The sequence below is a fragment of the Odontomachus brunneus genome, unplaced genomic scaffold (assembly GCF_010583005.1).
Source record: "Odontomachus brunneus isolate Ranch 3 - 2012 unplaced genomic scaffold, Obru_v1 Obru_scaffold_176, whole genome shotgun sequence".
NCBI lineage: Eukaryota > Metazoa > Arthropoda > Insecta > Hymenoptera > Formicidae > Odontomachus > Odontomachus brunneus.
Window position 1 is genome coordinate 163,620 of NW_022639626.1, and position 21,167 is coordinate 184,786.

At 38.4% G+C, this 21,167-nt stretch overlaps 4 protein-coding genes across 8 annotated transcripts in view; 2 read left to right on the forward strand and 2 right to left on the reverse strand.

Moving 5' to 3' along the window:
- LOC116851458 (allantoinase) overlaps positions 1 to 6,342 on the forward strand; it is a 9,412-nt gene extending 3,070 nt beyond the window's left edge. The window contains exons 4-11 of the mRNA XM_032830890.1: positions 3,976 to 4,122; positions 4,199 to 4,244; positions 4,639 to 4,735; positions 4,839 to 5,025; positions 5,140 to 5,272; positions 5,601 to 5,773; positions 5,877 to 5,909; positions 6,005 to 6,342. Coding sequence (XP_032686781.1) covers positions 3,976 to 4,122; positions 4,199 to 4,244; positions 4,639 to 4,735; positions 4,839 to 5,025; positions 5,140 to 5,272; positions 5,601 to 5,773; positions 5,877 to 5,909; positions 6,005 to 6,163 — 975 coding nt within the window. The 3' untranslated portion in view covers positions 6,164 to 6,342. The remainder of the gene's footprint in view (positions 1 to 3,975; positions 4,123 to 4,198; positions 4,245 to 4,638; positions 4,736 to 4,838; positions 5,026 to 5,139; positions 5,273 to 5,600; positions 5,774 to 5,876; positions 5,910 to 6,004) is intronic.
- LOC116851459 (odorant receptor 63a-like) overlaps positions 1 to 9,245 on the reverse strand; it is a 16,587-nt gene extending 7,342 nt beyond the window's left edge. For both annotated transcript variants that reach the window (XM_032830895.1, XM_032830891.1), the window contains exon 1: positions 8,734 to 9,245. In XM_032830895.1, coding sequence (XP_032686786.1) covers positions 8,734 to 8,791 — 58 coding nt within the window. In that variant the 5' untranslated portion in view covers positions 8,792 to 9,245. The remainder of the gene's footprint in view (positions 1 to 8,733) is intronic.
- On the forward strand, positions 7,276 to 9,758 carry LOC116851460. The gene is made up of 2 exons (XM_032830896.1): positions 7,276 to 8,039; positions 9,241 to 9,758. The coding sequence occupies exon 2, from the start codon at positions 9,241 to 9,243 to the stop codon at positions 9,532 to 9,534; it is 294 nt and encodes a 97-aa protein (XP_032686787.1). The 5' UTR covers positions 7,276 to 8,039; the 3' UTR covers positions 9,535 to 9,758.
- A 2,853-nt stretch (positions 9,759 to 12,611) lies between these two features.
- Positions 12,612 to 18,536, reverse strand: LOC116851456 (FACT complex subunit spt16). Of its 4 annotated transcripts, XM_032830886.1 has the most exons (18): positions 18,412 to 18,536; positions 17,918 to 18,012; positions 17,662 to 17,766; positions 17,366 to 17,530; positions 17,117 to 17,269; positions 16,874 to 17,020; positions 16,501 to 16,767; positions 15,114 to 16,400; positions 14,779 to 14,961; positions 14,564 to 14,695; positions 14,315 to 14,484; positions 14,032 to 14,215; positions 13,852 to 13,930; positions 13,588 to 13,756; positions 13,291 to 13,374; positions 13,122 to 13,187; positions 12,951 to 13,061; positions 12,612 to 12,858 (listed from the first exon to the last, which is right to left on the reverse strand). In XM_032830886.1, exons 2-18 carry the CDS (start codon positions 17,984 to 17,986, stop codon positions 12,852 to 12,854), a joined length of 3,378 nt encoding a protein of 1,125 aa, XP_032686777.1. In that variant the 5' UTR covers positions 17,987 to 18,012; positions 18,412 to 18,536; the 3' UTR covers positions 12,612 to 12,851. The 4 variants fall into 4 exon arrangements, with proteins under 4 accessions (XP_032686777.1, XP_032686779.1, XP_032686778.1 ...); XM_032830888.1 differs by lacking the exon at positions 13,122 to 13,187; XM_032830887.1 differs by lacking the exon at positions 12,612 to 12,858 and having other exon boundaries at positions 12,947 to 13,061.
- Between the last annotated feature and the right edge of the window lie 2,631 nt (positions 18,537 to 21,167).

Sequence of the window (21,167 nt, forward strand, 5' to 3'; positions counted from 1 at the left end):
GCGTTCCATTTTTCACAAAGCAAAAGAAATTGTTGTTTAGGAAAATAATTGTGTATGCTGACTGAATGTTATCGAGAAATGTCGAAATTAATCACAAACTACCTGTTTCGTTAGTAATGACTACTAGAACTGTTTGCATTGCCATCTAACATTTGCGGGCGGAAACTAAGTTAAGGTCCTAATAATATAGAAAAATAATGAATAAATAATATCGATCGTCGCGCGTGATCTCTCAATTGTCGAATGTACTCGTCATCGATTGGTTAGTGAAAAGTCGACTCTTGTGGATACTCACAAAGATACACCGATGCTATATAAAATACATGTAGATAGTGGGTGCTCGCGAGAGCTTTGTCAGAGTTATTTCTTTGATTAATAATGACGAAACAATACATGCCATGTTTAATTAAAATATCTGTCATAGTTATCTTCTACTTTCTGTAATTATCTGATAATTATCTGCTTCCGCGCATATAAAATGATTCATCTTTTGAGCCAGTAAGATTACCAACAGTCCGACGAACTTTCGCAAGCCCCTAATAAATATAATTGAAAGTATGAAGCTATTATTACGCTCTGTGAAACACATTCTGACTTTCGTCGATTAATTTCTGACCGGAGTAACACATGATCATCAGTTGCAGTAACGCTCCCATAATTATGCACGCAAATCTAAGCATCTCATCCATCTGGTCTAACACATAGATGATCTATAATATATAAAAAGATATTATATATCCGTATTATAGAAACGGCTTCACCGAATTAAAGCAACAGTAAGCCACAAAGAACGCCAGTAGATGTTGTCAATCAAAGTCAAAGTCGTACAAAGTTGAAAATACACGAAGTGGACTTCATATTTTTTTATCTCCAAATCTCACGCGTTCATTGAAAAATGCATCTCCGCTATCGACATGATTCTTTTTGCCTCTGTAATTTGTCCAATGCACATAATTAATTAGCTAATGCTTACTCGAACTCCAATCAGACTTAGAGTTGCACCGATCAGAAACAAGAAGAATACCGCGACCGTTTGATGCGTCGAATTCAAGATGTCGACAAACCTAAGAATCACAATGATAGAAGCGACAATTTTGTCGTTTGTATTGATTTAATATCTTACATTTTCATGACACAATGTGTATGTATATATATGTGTGCATATATATAATAGTAATCAGTCACAAGTTGAAAGAAACTCGGAAAAATTCGACTTACTCTAACGCGAGCTGATATTTTCTCAGACAGTTGACATATCTCTCGTATATCGCACGCTCATTAGACAATTCCTTCCGACAATGGAGTTCCACATTAACGCAGCAATCACACACGTTCTTGTCTGGTTCCAATACGTTTTCGATTTTCTCGCTACGAGATATGATTTGCTTCTTACGATGTTTCTCCGAAACGCATATGGATAACGTATCGTTACGCTCGCATAACGTGCACTCACCCTATGATCGAGAAGAGGCTGCAAGCGTGAGTGGTGCAGGTAAAGTGCATCGTGTCCGCGCCTACCATGATGCTTATGCCGACGACGGTGATCGCGGTGATGTAGCAACAAATTGGCGTGAAATACTCGTCAGTGTCCACGCGAAACTCAACTTCGAACGCTAAGACTCGCGGACGCGACTCGTTGAGCGGTAACACGATGTCCAAGAACAGCGGGGTCAACGGGAATATCACGAAAACCGACATCAGCGAGTACATCATGACTGAAATTTCACCGTGACAGGTCAATGATCCGTCACCGCCGCCTTGTTCCATCATTCGCTATTAGAGATATGCGAATCAAAGATTTTTAATGTCGAATCGAATCTCAGATTTTAATTTCGAATTCGAATCGAATCGAATCGATGAAATTTCACCCAAATCGAATCGAATCGTTAAAAGAATTTTTAACATAATCATTGAATTAACATAATCATTGAATTCAACATAAAAATAGTGACTTCAGTAACTAACAGAGAGAGATAACATTGATCATGTGATGTCAATTCATTTTAAGGTAAGAGATATATAATATATAGTCGGTAAACGTGTATGGAATACAGTTCCAGCCTTGAAAGCTGCGCAACGACACATATCAATTCGATAGTTGTCGGTAAGAGTTTATCTAGAAGCCATTGTCTTCTTTTAATATTTTTGAAAAAAATCTTAAAAATATATAGCAAATTTTTCAAATCATGTTAATTCCCGTAAAGCTGGATGTCTTTAATAGTTCTTAATGCTAATGTGCGCGATCCGTATTTGAATCTTTTCGATTCGAAATGTTCGAATTATTCGGATGCGAATCATAAGGATTCGAATTTGAATCGAATCGAATTTCACTTGATTCGATTCGATTAGAATTCAAATAGTTCACACATCTCTATTCGCTATGCGATTCGATCTCACTCGCGAAATTTACTCACTCGAATAGAAGAACGTGAACTTTCGCGACACGTTCGAGTACTCCTTTAGAATCTGAACCTCGAGGTTGCTCGTAAACACATCCCAGTGCGCGTCCATGGCTTCGTACATACGTTGAAACTGACGTCACAACAATAATTATGTCAACGAGCATCTTGCTTTCCAGAAAGAAGGAAAGAAAGAAAAGGAACACACACGGGGTGACGAATTGTTTGAAGAACATTTCTTTAGCGGAATATCAATTTTCATATTCCATTGGATCACCGTTCGGAAGACTTACCTTGTCGCGATTCCACATTTCGTTCCACAGTCTCACGAGGAAAGCACTCGTAATGACAATTTGGTAGCAACTTTCGAAGACCATTTGCGCGTCGTCGCGATGATCATGAAACATCAGTATCTAAGCACAACATCAATCATCTTTGAGTCGAGTTCTACGATCAAGCCGCACGATCAAGAATCACACTCGGAATATGTATCATCACCTCGAACGGATAGTAACTTATCTGGAGCACGAGACAAAAGATCGGCAAACAGTTCCTCGCCAGTTTGCTCTGGAACGGCCAGAGACCCAAGCACGACAGAAATATCCTGTTCAAGTTGTACTCTCGTACTACATGCACCAGCATGATATCCCGTTTTCTGCTCAAGGGTTGCGACGCAAATGACGCGCGCTTCGCGAAAGATACGAGCCACCCCACCGACCCTCCGCGGCCCGAACAGTAAGCAGATTTGTAAAATTACAGTGTGCCAAGAATCGTCGCTCGTTGTTTCCGTCGTAGCGACATATTCGTCTCTCAAAACTGAAATCACTCTCTTTCCCTCCCGGTATTGCGCGCAACAGCACTCGTTGCATACATTTTTCAGAATAACACTTACGCTCTTGCAACGCGACTTGCAACACGGTAAAAACACGCCAAATAACACGTACGTGATATGGTATGGGGGTGAGAACGGACATCCTGCGTCTCGCTGTGTCACTTTATTGATCCGTTGTGTTTTGCTTTATTTTCATTTTTTCACTATCTTTACGATTTTCAGTTTCGTGAATGTTAATTAAGCACGGGTGCGGTGGACTCTTTGTGCCCAAACAAAATCCGTGTAAACTTCATTGAGTGCAGTAAAAACATCAATACCTGGACACCAATAACATTAATACCTAACTCTGGACGTTCTTATTATTCTTATTGATCTTTAAAGATGAATACTTCAGCTTTCAATATAGAATGTATGTATATATATTCTACGTTGAAAGCTCAAATATTCGTATGTAATCTGTATCTCATTATCAGAACTAATCCGGCACTTTAGACTCGGGTCGAAAGTAGAGGTCTCAAATATTCTGCGGACACTTTGCCAAAGGTGCGTTTACGCGATGCTATAGTCTCAAATGTTCCATCGTCCGCAACGGGCAATTGAATCGAGCGCAACTGCTCGATTGCGGATGGGCGAAAATGATACACTATAAGATTGCGAACGAAGAGACCCTGCGACGTGCTGTCTCCGCGATTCTACTTCTGTCTCTCGATTAATTCAGTCCCTCGTATCTCTTGTCGTTTCTAGCGCGAGTTGCGATCGTTGGTGGACGCAGGTGTGGTCGGTTTCAAATGCTTCCTCTGTCCGAGCGGAATCGACGAATTTCCACACGTCTCGGTGGACGACGTGCGAAGGGCTTTGACGGAATTACTACCCACGAGATCCGTGTTAACGGTACTTATCTCGCGGTTACCCTCTCGCGTTCAACTCCGTTTATATCGCAACTGGTCGCGAATGTGTATTTTTGCAGTTCCACGCGGAATACGGAGAGCCTGAAGAGACAAATCGGCTGGTCGGTACGTGTAGATTTTTTGCTTAAATTTGCTCTTAAGGAGTGGAGGAATGCTAGATTTAACTTCCGGGATGAAGCCATGTTTCTTATGAATTTGTTTGCAATGTTTCATAAACATTTCAGCTCATTTCATCAGGAAGAGAAGCAAGTACAACAGCTCTTCTTCCTAACGAAGTGAATTGAAATATTTACACAGGAAATGTTGGAGATATAAAAATTTATGAAAAATGCGGCTTCAGCTCCTTGTGGTGAAGAAATACTGGATTTGTGTCTTTTGGAACCGCGTTTCTTGTGGAATAAATTCACGAAAAATGCGGCTCCAATCCGGGAACCAAATCCGGTTATTTGTCCATTCTTATTACACAGCATCGCGGTTCACCCCCTTAGCGAACTTTCAGACGATCCACGATCATATGACACTTTCCTGCGTTTCCGGCCCGACCGAATGGAGCTTGATGCCGTCAAATTAATCTGCGACTGGTGTACAGGATATAAGTAAGTCCGCGGATTTCACTTAACGATACGTTTGCGCATATGATTAAATGTACGAAACATTTTGTATATGAATTTATATGAAGCGTTATGTAAAATCCCGAAGCTTTCGATGCCACATCGTGCATTTATCAAGCGCGGAATGCCTGACGTTAATAAACGATGCCAAGGCTCGCGGCGCACCTTTGACCGTGGAAACCTGCTATCACTATTTGGTGCTCACCGCGGAGGAGATACCGGAAGGTTCCACCGTGTTCAAATGCTGCCCGCCGATCAGGAGCGAAAGTAATCGAGTAAATAGATTAGTATTGTGCCAACAAACCAAATTCTTTCGCGCGTCTCAGTATTCAGTAAATAAAAATAATATTTAATAAAGCAAGTTGTAAATCTCGCACGTGTGCACTCAGGAGCGATTGTGGCACGGTATAAAAAATGGAACATTGGACATGGTCGTGTCGGATCATTCGCCCTGCGTGCCGGAACTGAAAACTCGCGGCGATTTTCTGCGCGCCTGGGGTGGTATCTCTTCATTGCAATTTGGTGCGTGTTTATATCTCAAAACAGAAAGTGTCGAGATTAATAAAATTTTATTTGCATATTACAATTAAGGGGAGCACTAGTTTCCCAAAAAAATATTTGAAGACGTTGAGAAATTTTATATTTCGAGTCTTTTTAAGGCACAACGCATGTTGTTCTTTGAGTCATTAGAAAATCTATCAGTCAACGTAGTTAACGCATATATTTCGTAATCTACTCGATCTTCTCCATGTCGAAGTGAAGACGTAAAATCAGACTTGTCGAGAAATTGAAGATACAAAATGAAAATATTGTGAGAGTCGAATCTTAATTTTTTTAAAAATATAAACAGGATTACCGCTGATGTGGACAGCCGCAAAAACGAGAGCTCTGACATTTCCTGACATCTCCAGATTACTCAGTAGTCAGCCCGCGAAATTGTGCGGCCTCGAAGGTCGCAAAGGTACTCTGTCGGTAGGAATGGACGCGGACTTCGTTATTTGGGATCCGGATGAAAGTATCAAGGTGAGTCCCGTTGCGCGTACATTACATCGTCGAGGCGGGAGATAAAGAAATTCTCCATGCAGAGGTACAAGTGCCGTTATAAGAGAGCGTCTTATTTCTGCAGATCGAGAAGGATAACATTCACTATAAGAACAAAGTGAGTAGATAAGCTACCGATTAACTATAATATGATGAAGGCGACGAAAATTGCGAGGCGTCTCACGCGGTCTCACGAAATATTTCATTCTGCAGCTATCACCTTACGAGGGAAAAGTTCTCCTCGGGAGAGTAGTCGCGACCGTGCTCGGTGGACGATTTATTTTCAAGGAGGGAAAGATTTGCGAGAAACCCGTGGGAAAGTTGCTGTTAAGCAAAGACATTTTGGAGCCGACAGAGAGGGAATCTCAGTGAACAATTCCATATTTCATTATTATGTACAGCGACATTGGGAATTCGGCGAGAACCGCACGCAAAAAAAAAACTAGCTTCCAGAGCTAAAAAATAACTGTGGCAGATAAGATGTGTCACTAAAATAGGGATAGCTAATATCGATACTACCAAAGCTAAATTTATTCACTGTTAAACTTACAGCGAGAAATATTAGCTACTAGAAATAAATGACTGTAACAAATGATTGTAGCTGTGCGGCAAACTTCTTTAATATTTTATGCATACGATAAGAAATTTAGGAATAACCATTTTCTTAGCTACTTGAAATAATGTGTATTTTTAATGTTACCTAATATATTTGCATTTCATAGCAAATACATTTTAGCTGTCATAGCCAATTCTTAACAGCTAAACGATTAGCCTTTTGACTAAGTTTGAATCAGCTACTGCGGTTTAGCTGATATTACTAAGTTATTTTTTTGCGTGCGGGCCTGAAAATAATTCTCGATTCGCCCCTGGTAATCGGCAATCAGTCTAGCATGAAGAAATGTTACTCTTAAAAATTATGAGCAAATTATACGTATGATAATGACTCGCTCGATCAAAATATCGCCGTACTTGTTCAGTAGTGAGAAAGGTCGCGTCTGTTGCGAGATCATTTCAAAATTCGTGATAGAAGTTTATATTCGTAAAAGTGAAATCCGCGTCGATACACCGCGAATCTTGTCTGTGCCGTATATTGGTCAATGGGGCACCGATATTCACAGCAGGTCGCGCGCGACGCGTTCCTCCGGAACTCATCCAGGTGAAATGTCTCGACGGTTCGCGTCGTCAAACTTTACATTCGTTGATTATCGCACCCCGATGCGATTCAATTCGCCTGGATCTGCGCGAATATTAGCTTTTAATATTCGCTTTTGCGCGAATATTAGCCACGGAGAAAAATAATTTGCTGGCCCGGCAAATTTTCTACTGGTCTAGCAAAATCTTTTCGTTATTATATGGACAGCAAAAAGATTTGCTAAGAGTACTAATCACTATTCGCTGGATATAATTTGCTGAATCTATAAATTATTTTGCTATAAGAACCATGGTGGATTTATATAAACAGTTACAGTTTTGCTCCGATAGCAAATAAATTTGCTAAGGATACATTATTTTGCATCAATAGCAAATTAACGTGATTCTTAGGACAAATATACTCAACAAATTTTTTTTATCCTGGCAACAAAATCTCTTCCACTCTGATAACAAGTAATTTGTAAAATTAGTTACATCAACTAAGTTTTTTTGATGTCAACTAAGTTTTTTTGACGTCAACTAAGTTTTTTTGACGTCAACTAAGTTTTTTTTATGTCACTACGAATATGCAGTAGCAACGACGATTTTGCTAAAAGAGCAAAATTATTGTTCTCCGTGAGGCGAATATCTTGAAGGAAACTTTACTAATCTCTTACGCGTGAAGTAACAATTTCGCAGAATTGCACAAGCTTAATACGCTAATAAGATACGAGTATTATGCGTGAATGTGCATGTGTGTGTATGTGTGAGATAACCAATATTGAAAATAAAAAAAGAGTATCCTCACAACGGACTCGCGGTATAATATGTGCTACTTTTCTATGCTGCTCTTCTCGTACTGTCTACACACGTCTCGTTAGTCACACGATTGTTTGGGATTCTTTTTTTCTTTTTTAACATTTGCTAAAGCACGTAACGAGAATAGATGGCTCGTATGCTCGTCCTGTGCCGCGAGACAATAACGAATCTCGCTCGAAGAGGATGGGAGTGGCATTCACCGTTCGGCCGCCGCGGCACCTGCGGTATAAAAGCAACCTCCGTCGCCGCGCGTTCAGTTTTGTCTCGGAGCGACCGATCGTGAAACGATACTTTCGACGTGAGTACCACGATCACCTTAACCCTAGCCAAGAGATTTCACGTCGTGGTCTCCTTGTTCGGACTAAAGGATCTCTAACGGAAAAAACGATACCAAACATAATTTGCTGTGTTAGCCACATTTTTTTTGCTGCAGGAACCAATTTTCTTGCCAAGAAAATTGATCGACGATTTTCATAACAAGAAAATCTGCTCTTGCAGCAAAAAAAATAGCTAAAGCAGTAAATTATGTTTAGTTGTCCATCTGTAGCAAATTTAAGGATATATTTAAGGATATATTTGCTGCGTTAGGCACTTTTCTTGCTGTATAAGCAGATTTTCTTTATCATAGTGAGGAAATAGGTTTCTGCAAAGAAAAAGTAGCTAACGCAGCAAATTATGTTCAACTGTTCGCAAATTAGTTTGTTGCTACAGCATAAATCCTTTTTTTTTCTTGTAAAAGAAATGTCAGTCTCTCGCTCTCGATCGAATTCGCGCGTCACCTCATTGCCGAATTGTAAATTCGCTCTCTTTCGTTTGTCATTTTGTGCACACACTATGCCACTTGAAACGAGTATATGCGGAAGAAAATGTAATTATTAACGTATCGAATCTTTCTCACGACTCAGTGTTACCGAATTAACTTCGACATTGCGATCACAACATCGCGGGGAAGTTGTCGTTACTGCATCATAAATGACGTAAATTTTACTCACTCGCTCTCCGTTGCCTAATTGCGCTCCAGGCTACGTCGTTGCAAAACTCTTCGTGCATCGCATCGTAACGTCGCTCCGATTTCGCAATCTCAACGAGAGAGATCGAGTGACGTTCCTGAGATGTGCACGTCGTCGCTCTCCCGACAGCGACGAAACTCCGCCGCGACGCGACTAACGCTTCGTTTCTCCACGGTTTGCATGATTCGAGAATTAAGAAATTGACATTTCAGTAACAATCTGGAAGACAGTAATCTCGTGGAATCGTCGCGCAAAAGAACAACTTCGATTCCGAACGTGTAAGAATCGCGATTATCGAGCTCCTCAAACGTCGCGCGCAAATTCGGAAGAACTCACTTGTTCGTGCTTATTATAAATAATCAAATTCACACGTTATCAATACGATAAAGAGACTCGAGATCCTCGAAGCTACAGCACCGTGTTACTCGAATCGTCGTCGTACGATCTCACGAATGCCACACCGAACTTTCCTTCTTTTTTCGCGCGCAGATGCGGCTTCACGCGATAGCACTGGGCGCGTTGCTCGTGGCGGGTATTGTCTCGGCGTATCCGCAGAAGGACGGGCAGATCTTCAGTAACGAGGCGATACGGCAGGCTCAGAACACCTACCTGATCCCCAAGGACGCAACTATACAGAAGGTCCAAGAAGGCATCGAACTCGCCGCCTACGAATCGATCCCCGGCGACCAGAGGATCAATCTCTTCGAGATCCTGGGCGAGCACGTGCCACCAGAAGTGGTGAACAATCTACAGAGCCAGATCGATCAGATCGGTCGAAACTGAGCCGTCCTTACTGTACAATCGTCGGCGTCGTCGTCATCGTCGTCATCGTCATCGTCGTGTAAAAATAATCATACTCCGAGCTCCTTGCGACTATCTATCGATAGAAATATTTATGAACGAACGTTCCCTTCGTACTTTGCACCTTGCGCTTATTGTACCTTTTCAAAGTTTCTCGATGTAGAATGACTTTCCACTTTTCGTAAATAAACGTGAGTAAAAGAGCAGCCCACGTGTGTATCATCTACCGATTGCACACCATTCGCGAACAGAAAGTGCCGTATTTACATCAGTGTCGTACATCAGTGCGTATATAGATTCTAAAGAAGTACACCGAGGAATCTTTTTTTTCTTTTTTACATGTTACATGTTAGATTTTACACGTGTTTCTCAGAAGCCAATGTTTAATAACACAATTATTTAGCACTTGATGATCATTGTCTGTAGAGTATATTTTTAGATCTTTGATGGGTCCAGGATAAAATGTATCGATCAATGACACTTAGTCATTAAGTGTTGTTACTATGTATACTATACGGTGGCCGTATATTATTCCGATTCGTATATTTTGCATTGAATTCGCCATACCTCGAGATACGCCGCGCATAATTCATAAATTATAAAATTAGTCACGTATTCTCGTGAGGATACTTTTAGTTTGAATTATGTATGCCGCTAGTAGAGAAAGTTGCAGGACCGCTCGTTGAAGAAGCATACTTTCACTTCTTCCTCTATTCAGCCTGAACGACAACTCTTCTCGGTGCTGCCATTTATCGCACGACTGACACGATTCTGCGTCAGGAATTTCGATGCATGCGTCGAGGTGCGATGATTACAGGATCGTGTTTTTCGGTTATTAACCGCTTCGCTAATTTTATTGTCTCGTTATACGTAATACATGTATCCATAATACCGAACGGAAGATCGTGATTTTTGTACGACTTTCACTTTCTTTTCATGTACCACCTTTCGCGCGTCCGCACGGTAAATCTATCGGCGAAAACGTGACATAACGTTTTAGCGTACATTTTGAATTATTCCGCGTTATTCCTGTTACAAAGATTTATCGTTCGTAAAAATAGGTGCCTCGATAATGTCGACGCTTTCTGTTTTACTTTTTCCGCAATTTCTCATGTATGTATTTGGAACATTTTTACGTTGTTTTCTCTCTCTCTCTCTCTCTCTTTTTATTATAGTTATTATCTCTCTCAATAACAGAGGTAACTCTTTTCACGAGTAAATGGGGCGTTTAATAAAAACAGTCACTTTCATGTATCAACACACATTACATACATTTTAGAATATCAAAACCACAAAAGTGTGATATTTGTACATTAATGATAAATAACTTAAAAACGGTTCATTTTATGATCGTAAGGTACAAATCTGAGACTACGCAAACAAAACTGTGTTTGAATAATTTCCGGTTAATTTCGCCTGTCTTCACTTCGCAAATCAATATTCTTTTTCATTTGATCTGTAACACACAGGGCAACGAGAATTGCGAATGTATCCTCGCATCCTCGAGTAATAAAACCGAAAAAAATAGTCGTACAAGAGGTGTTGTTCTCCAAAATAATTTTGATATACACAAAGACTTCAGATCTCAATAAGCATCTAGTTTTTTATCAGGACTTACAGCACAGTAAATCATATTTATCTTTAGTACATTGTCTTGCATGTTTTTCCTTTTTATTACCATTCGTATAATACCTAATCGCTATTAGAAATATCTGGTATAGTTACTCCTCGCTACCCGAATTTAACACATTTTTTAAAACAATTCCGGTCAGCGAGAGTTTCTTTCATTACTGCTTATCTTAATCCATTGTCTTTATATGTTGTATGTGTCGTCGGGAACTTATTAGAATGGATTTATAACGCAGTTCTTATCTGATAAGAAATGGAATGAGACGCATACTTAGAAGACTACAATAATGTGTAAAACGCAAAACTAAAGCAAAGAAGAAGGAAAAAAAAGGAGTAATATCTCCAAAATATTTTTTCGAAATAGACTAAATATAACTAAAATGCAATACTAGTGCATTCCTACGTATTCGACTTCATACAAAATTTTATGATTAATATCAACTTTGATATTTATAATTGGAATAGCTCCAATGATCTTGATCTTGACATATGTTGTCAAGATCATCGTCCTGAGTAACATGCAAAAGATTTTAGTCGTCACTCGTTATTTATTAAAAAATTATAAACAAAAGAAGATAGAATATATAGTATATATACGATAAGTGCCCAGATAGCACAATATCTCCTGGGAACGTCCCAGCCTGTTAGAGTACTTATATATCTCATATAGAGATCGGTTAGGCGACGTTTCCCAAAAAGTGGAGGGAATAATGTTGGTATTAAGGAAAATCTCTATACGATATAATTTAAAGATTCTGTTCTTTGTAACTGTACTGCTGAATTAGTGCAATAAATTAAAGTGAGGCAAGTATATGTTTTTTTCATTCTAACTTTTTGCATTAGTTCAGCAGTGCAGTTACAAAAAACAAATCTTTAAATTATATCGTGTAGAGATTTCTCTTGGTACCAACATTATCCCCTCCACTTTTCGGGAAACTGTCGCCTAACCTAGAGATCGTGCGTGCGTGCCTGTGTGTGTGCATGGCACGCACGATCTCTATATGAAATCTAAATACTCTAACAGCTGGGACGTTCCTAGAAGATATGCTATCTGGACACTTACCGTATATATACTATATATTCTATCCTCTTTTTGTATGTTTTTTCCGAAAAAATGGGTTAGTTTAGGGTTAAGATTTGGGGGGGGAGAAACCCCTCCCCCGCGCATATATATGTACTATATAGTATTATAATATATACTATATATCCCATATATACTATATACCTGCTATATTTTTCAATTTCTTTTATTAATAATTTTTTAATAAACAACGAGCGATGGCTAAAACCTTTTGTGTGTTACTCAAGATGATGACCTTGACAACATATGTCAAGATCAAGCTCATTGGAGCTGTCTCCTCTAAAGTCGATATTTACCAATTTTATTCTTATATACACACGAAAGCTCACACAAAGATAGTAGCGAGATGTTAATTGTATATCATTTTTATTATAGGTAAAACTTACTGTATTCTAAAAAAAAAAAAACAAATAAAAACTGAATGCGCACGTCCACAATATGCTCAAACTGTTTATTTGCCCGATGCAAGAAAATGTACTGTTCTTATGAGCTAGTTAATCGCTATGTCTTAAGTAAGAAAGCTTCACTTAGCACGGTATTTGTTGTGGTTTCCTGTGTAGTCCTTTTCAAATGTGCAGATTTCTCGTGCTCATTTCCTGTGAAAATTCGAGCAAATAAATTTGCGGCCAAGAACAACTCGAACAATTATAAATCACTCAAGACAGATCGAAAGACAGTTTTAACTTACCTGGATCTCTTAGATCCTCTGTTGTTCCTTTCCGAGCTCTCCTCACGAGAACGTTTCTTACTGGACGAAGAATGCGACTTGCTCTTATCGTGTTTGTCGCTCTTTCTTGGACTAAACAGACAAATATTAATTGTAGTAACATTAAAGACACAAAATTCGTGAGTAAATCACCTGTGTTTGGATGATTTGGAAGGAGACGCTTTCTTGTGCGAGCCCCCACTCCGCGATCGATCAGTTCTTTAATTATCAAAGCAGAACACTCAATATACAGTTCGACGAAATAGAATATACGGTACATCGGAATCCCTGTTACTTTGAAAATACAACAAATCTTATTTACCTGTGTTTATCCGACCGTTTATCCTTGTTGCCGGATGAACTCTTACTCTTCGAGTTGGAAGAGTTTTTGTGTTTCGAGTTATTCCTGTAATGCGAAATAAATATTTAATATATAAAAATAAAAAAATACACATACATACATACATACATACATACATATATATACATACATACATACATACATACATACATAAAATTGCATTTAATAATATGATTGTGAAAAAACTTATGATTTCCCTTTAATATAAATACTGTATTCGAAAAGTTTAATGTTAAATACGTATTTATGTGCATGTACCTATCTTTCGAAGGAGATGGGGATTGCCTTCGATTTGATTTCTTCTTTTTACTGGAATTATAATCGTCGCGGAAACGATCCTCGCCTCTTTCTTTGTCCTCCTCAGCCGCTTCCCGTTCCAGATCTGACCAGTCTTTTCCCTCTTCTTCAGAACTACCTAATTCTTCTTCTAAAACATATAAAAGAAAATTTAGGAACATGAATCGAAGAGTAAAATGAAAAACTATATAATGTATTAATATAATAAGAATTTATAGACAGTACCTTCACTGTCAGAATCTTCAGAAGCTTCGGAGTATTCGCTATCGTCATCTGATTCTTCTTCAGTATCGAAATCAGATGGCTACAAAAAGAAAGGTAAGTTCTTTTTTTAAGTAATTATTCATAGTACATATCTATCGCTCTTGCGCGTGTGTTTTCAAAAATCATTCTACATGTACAAACCTCATATGCATCATCCTCCTCCTCTTCTTCATCTTCAACTTCTTCATTTTCAGCATCACTTTCGGGGTCTAAAAATGTCCAACCTCCGCTATCGAAGAATCCCTCGGGATCATCTGTTATAGTCTTCATAATCTTCGTCCAGTTTAGAGACTGGACACCTTCCGAGTAACGAATATCGCACGAGCTAAAGAAGAAGCAATAAATTTAACAATTGCAAAGATGTTGTTTGCTATATTATATAAAAGATCTTGAACTTTGTATATCAAGTAATAATATTACTTACTTCAACCATTCTTTGACATGATCCAGCATGTTCATGGGAATGGCGTTAACCATCGCTACCTTTTTGTGATAATCTTTGAAGACAAAGATCATGTCGAAATTCTTGAGATGGAATTGTACTCTTTCAAAATGGACCAATTCGACATCTTCCAACGTAATAACAAACGGAGGCTGAAATTCAGTGTAACATGTAGCGTGTAACGTATGCTTTACGTAGAAAAAATTTATACAGTTTATTAAAATGCGTTACCCATTCAGTGAGATTAACTAAACAACCGCTAGTTGGTTGAAGCAGAACAGTACTTCTGTACGGTGCACCAGGAAATCCCAATTCTCGGAATGGTGTGTCAAATTCGATATCTTGCTTCGTCATACCTTCAACCTTTATGTAACAGTTATATTAGTCATTGTGCATTAAACATAAATAAAGTCAGCAATTAGTAAGTTATTCAACATCGTACATACCTTTTCACAGAAGCTTTTGAAAGCAGTTTTCAATTTATGCCTCAACTCTCGTTCCGATTGCTCGGCAGCGAGATCGTCGCGATCATGCATGTGTTGATGTTTTCCTAAATCCGTGGTAATTTCTCCGACTTCTGTATAAAACTGCACGTCCACGTGTTTCTTTTTCCCAAACATAATGGCATGCTGAAAACCAAAAGAAATCTAAGTCTTTGCATATCGAATATCGTATTGTTAATAAATGTATGTTGATTTTGCAATAACAATGTGGATAATACTTTTTTAATTAAAATACAATTAGATTATTCACGGTAATTACGGTAATTCAGTATACGTACTTTTAGATGAAAATGAAGCAATATAATCATTTCACCATCGCATGGTTGGAAAAAGGCATTCTTAATGTTGTTATAAAGAATATCCACTTTATCTCCGCGGACTGATGTATAACGGAATCCGTTCGCGTGTGCTTCTAAGCCACCAGTCATCCTTTTTGTTACGATATTCGGCCGAATGTATAAGTCCTTCAACTTAGGATTTCCCTTATTCTGCGACAATATCAGAGTATCCTGTTTCACTAGATCTTCCTTCTCTCTTTCTTCCGCTTCTCGATTCTTGAATTTCTTTTGCACTTCCTTAATCAGCCTAAAGGCTGTGTTCAAGTTCGAGGACGGCGCGGAAATTTCACCGGGCTCTTTGGTATTTGTGCTTCGATATGTTACTTCTTTAACAAAGGTTGCGTCAGGCTGAGGATAAGATCCACCTTCGTTACGACCCATCGTAGCTCCAGGGTGGAAAAAGTTGATTCTAAGATACGTGTAATCTCCTTCTACCGACTGCGAGATGTTTTTGATCGTTGATATGTGGAAGGGTACAGGGATGCCAAAAATAGGTAGAATCACAGTTTCGTACTTCTTATCCACATACAACTTCAACTCCTTTACCTCTGATTCACGCGGCATATGGCTCAAGCTTTTGTACGACACTGTCGACTTACGTATCTTCTCTTGTTCCTTACCGCCAGACTGTTGCGCCAACCGAGCTTTGGCAACTGCATTCAATTGCTGAGCTAACTCCTTTTGATGCTGCTTTCTTTTTTCTTCCGAGCTGTGCTCCGTTCTTAGTTTAGATTCTATCACGGCTGTTCTCTTACCACGTCCCAGAATCTCGGGCTTTGGCTCATTTTCTTTCCCACTTCCCTCTTCTTCTTCATCTTCATCGTCCTTTACATATATGCCTATGTTTTTCACTTTCTTTTTCGACGGTGTTAAATTGGTGGCCGGTTGTCCTTCATTTACGATAACAGTGTCGCCTATGAAAAGAGCGTACGTCTTTCCCTCTTTGTCTGTTGCATCCGGATTAGAGAGGTTTGCGAGACCGACATTGACATTAAACACCATGCCCTTCTTAGCTATCGCATGAGTCTTCGGGCCCAATAGCAACGAACTTTCTTTGAATTCGATTCCCATGGCAAATCCAAAATTTTTTGTTAAATGATTCATCATTTCTGGCTTTTCATCTTTCACGTATTTCATACCAGTATCGTACACCTCGCTTATCTTTGTTCCTGCAACTAGCTTCTTCAAGATCTCCTCTTCAAGTTGTAACAGAAAATTGTAATGTTCCTATATAACAAACATAATATAAGAATATATTCCGCGATTTTGCGATCGGTAATACAAGAGTTTATGCATTATGAAATTACTATTCTTACTTTCTATGTACCTCAATCGTTTTTGTGGGATTAACCAACAAAGTTCTCACTATGTTTGAACAATAGGATTTGTAACGCGCGCCCAGTGAACAAACGATGACACCAAAATGAAGAGTGTTTTTATCGCTAACAACGCTGAACTTGAGTGTGTAATTGCCACCGCTTTGTATAATTGCAGGGTAACACATATCCACTTGTGTAATATCTACTCCGGATACATACTTCTTATTTGTAATCGCTGCATCGACACCTTTCGCTAATTTTGAATGCTTAACTTTCTGAAATTTATATAAATAAAGTGCTCTTACGCTCTTTCTCTTCATATTTTTTTCTTTCTTAAAAAAATATATAATTATATACCAGATGTAAAATTAAAGAGAGTACCTTATCTGAATCTATGATCTCCATTATTTGATCCTTGAGATATTTAGTGAAGACATCCACAGACACCAGACAAGCTTTCTTTATAGTAAGTATTTCAGCATCTTCTTTTGGACACATGACATAAGCAGCTGCAGCACTTACATCGACCTAAATGATTAGTATTTTATAAAGATTTATGTTGACTTTTAAATTTGTGAGTATTCATCTATTGTTTATCTATAAAATATAATATTCTATACTCACTGTATCAAAAGATTCTGCCTTTAAAGCAATTCTCCATGCATCCATAAAGGCACCTGGATAATTTTCCCTTGAAAATATTCCCAAAGTTTTGCCTTTTTTACTTTCTTTTATTACTTCGATAAGTTTTGCAAAATTTGCTTTGTCCTCGTCGCTCTTTAAGAAAATATTCAAATATTTTTCTCAAACACTTTTCTATCACTGATATTCATAGTTATATAATTTCATTGATAAATTATACAATGTACTTACTCTGTCCCTCACAAACAATTTTACAGGTGGTACTTCTGTATCCTCAGTTTTTTGATTTTCTACTTTCCTCAAAAATTCAATTTTCTTTTTACTAGCCAAAAAACTGATAGACTCTTCTGCCAAAATCATTATTGTATCCGTAAGCTCATAACTGAGTAGCCATGTCTGAAACAGACCAACCATATATTACACAGGATTTCATAATGTTTGTTAATTAATAAGGTACAAGATCTATTAATATATAATGCACAGTTAACTCACAAAATTCACAAATCATACAAATCTGAAATACAGACCTGCAATGCTGTGGACTTGCTGTAAACAATATTCTCATCAGTACCAACAGCGGAAACAAGGCAATCCATTTTACTGAAACTATCATCAGTGCCCACTTCTCCATCCTATTGTAAACAAAAGAATACAAGTGAAATATATATATATATATATATATATATATATATATGTGTGTGTGTGTGTGTGTGTGTGTGTAGATTTGTCTTTGAAATTGATTAAAATAATAAATATTGCAATGTTTAACTATTCTTTGCCTACCTTCCACGCAGCATACAGGCGCTTCATGCGCCGAAAAAACGTATCTTTGTCAAGGGATACGTTTGCCATGGTTCAACACGAAGTCAGGCACACGGCTAAAAAATATGTCCAATGTGAAATTCTAATTAGTACCTGTGGCGTGAATGGTAATGAAGTGAAATATTCCCTAAAGTCGCAAAAATAGATTCAGCCTAAAACCGGAATCAGACTACGCATTGGAGATTGAGAATTGCGGATTGAAGATTCGATTTCGACGAATTAACAAACTTCGGTTTTGACTTGCTTTGCTCCAATTGGTTAAATAGCAATCTTCAATCCGCAATCCTCAATCTCCAATGCGTAGTCTGATTCCGGCTTTATTGCATGCTTCTATACTCGAGTTGCTTACAATTTACGCACTACTGGTAGAGATCGCTACACAAATGTGACTACCAACAACTGGAAGAGATTACAAGCATGGAAATGGCGGGATTTATACAGATTTATAATCAAACCTTCTTCTTCTTCTTTATGTTCTGGATGTTAAAACGTCTAGGCGATTTTCCATAAAATACTGTTTATAACCAAACTGCACGCAACACCCGTACAAACCGCGATGCCGCGAATTGCTCCAGTCCACGAACTAAAAGATATAAAACATGCGACTATTACAGCTGCATGTGCACAGGATGCAACAACTAGAGACTCTGTGGCTTCGTTCCAAACTACTCGACGGGTAGAGTAGCATTTAATTGACCAATAAGAACAAAGATAACTAGGATTTCTTTAGCACGATTGGTCAATTAAATATATTCTACCCACCGAGTAAAATTTTGAAACGAAGCCTGTAGTGGCTTCTGCACATATGACGCGGTAAGGACCGCGGCACATAGAAAAACTTAAGCAGTAAGACATAAGCAGTAAGCAAATTGACCAATCACAGTCGTTGAATCTTCTTACGGTCCAAGAATCAACGACTGTGATTGGCTGATTCGCTTACTGCTTACCTCTTACTGCTTAAGTTTTTCAATGTGCCACCAGCTTAAAGGGACGTCTACATTGGAAGTAAGCAGTAAGAAGTAGGAAGTAAGAATAAAAAATTGACCAATCATAGTTGATTATTCTTCTCACATTCGACTATGGTTGGTCAATTTCTTACTCTTACTTCCTACTTACTTCCAATGTAGACGTCCCTTAATGCTTGCCGCGCGGCAGAAGTTCGCGCGACAGCCAATCAATATGCTGCTTTCCGTAATAACCTTCTAGCTCTTACAGAAAAACAACATATTGATTGGCTGTCGCGCGGACTTTCGCCGTGCGGCAAGCATTACCGCGTCCTATGTGCAGGAGCCATCACGGTTGCACGTCGGCCGAAGGCATCTTTCTTTCCGCTGCCTCTTTCCGCTAATTTGTTGAGGCAAAATAATTAATTTCTCAAAAACTATGGCGAATATCGCAAAACGGCACAGGACTTTCTTGCTCACCTCAATCCGTTCTACGTTCTCACCAAGGGTCATCATGGGACTTCGGGACATCTTGTATAAAGTACCGCAATCATCCGCCATGTTTATTACAGTCACACGCAATTGATTCAAAACGTCCATATTTGTATGAATATATTGCGTAAAGGAAAACAATAAATAACGTTTATCACTTTTTTTTATTTGTATAACATTTAACATTTGTAACACATAATTTCGACTCTGCGACATAATAGCGACTCTGCGACTATTATTTGCATTTGTATCGCTAATATAATTTTTTATTAACGAAAAATTAATTCGTGCTATAACAAAAAATTTTATCAATTTGCATATTATATTATGGCATGATGGAATCGATAATGTTGGGTGACTGTCTAAAAATGTGTCAACAAATTCAGTAGCTGTCAATGCATTTGATAGTAGGTTTCCTTCATTTTATTAAAATGATAATTCACACTTATATATTATATTGGATACATCAGTGATTGGAAAAAGTAATAAATTGTTTATACTTTCATAGTTGTGTGCAATACATACATATTCTTTTTCATATATATGCACTTCAGCCCATATTCTGAATCTTCTTTTATCGATAAAAGTGCCTTGAATATAGCTTCTCAGCCAGTCAGGTGGCTCCTAAGCCTCTTTTAGAAGAACTTTTATAGATAAAAGAGGATTTAGAATATGGGCCTTTGTCAACACGATTGGTTTTAAGGCTCTTCTATCTCGCAGAAAATCTGAATTGACGATTGCGCCTAGTAGTGTCGAGAACACGAAATAGCCGTATCAGCGTAGCTGATTGGCTAACACAGAGGCGTTTTTTCGTTTCGTAACTACGGTAGCGTTTGGTTGGTTAGTTTGGTCCACTTAACGCTCGCAACGCCGCGAGCGTCATTCTATCTTTGTTGCTCGAGGCGTTGCGAGCGTTAAGTGGACCAAACCAACCAACCAAACGGTATTGTGGTCACGAAACGAAAAAACGTCTCTGGCCAGAGTCACGCTAGGCCTCGCTTGACACTTTGGAAAAATAGTTGCGTTTTATCGAGTTATTTAGCAGTTTCTCCGTGAACTGTATATATTATCGTCCTCACAACCGTAAAATGTGCAGTAAACCCTGTGATACTAATAATACATTGTGAAAATCGAGAAATTAAATGTGTTCATACATGCTAATATCTCAGCTGTCAAACCACCGTGATAGCCGAAAAATATACTATTATTTCAGGAATTATTTTACGTGTTATCACGTAACGATGTTACGTGATATTAGCCAGATATTTGAGTTTGCTGTACTTTTTACAGGTTTCAGGATTAGTAAAATATTTGGTTTTTCAGGGAAAAGTAAAAAATAAAGTAATAAAACGCAACTATTTTTCGGTATGTCATTTCTCGCTTGTGACGACATCAAACCAATATGGCCGCCCTAGAAATAGCAGAGCCTTAAGTGTGATATAACATTTGGAAACAAGTAATCTTAAATTTCAAGTAAAGTCAACAAACGCTGACTGGTTTTTTATTTCAACTAATTCGCCAATATTTGTAAAAAAAGTGGAACATTTAGCGCTTATTTGAATCTTCCCAGGTAGCAAGGTGACGTCTAAAGACGTCACCTTGCTACCTGAGTTCCTTGAACATTCTATAAATATTCCAGAATATTTTGGGACATTCTTGGGATATTAAATTTGGATTTGTGGAATATTCTGTGAATATTTCAGGAATATCTAGCATTTACTGGGAAATGTGACGCAATAATATATTAAATGGGATCGTAAACACGCCTCTGTTCA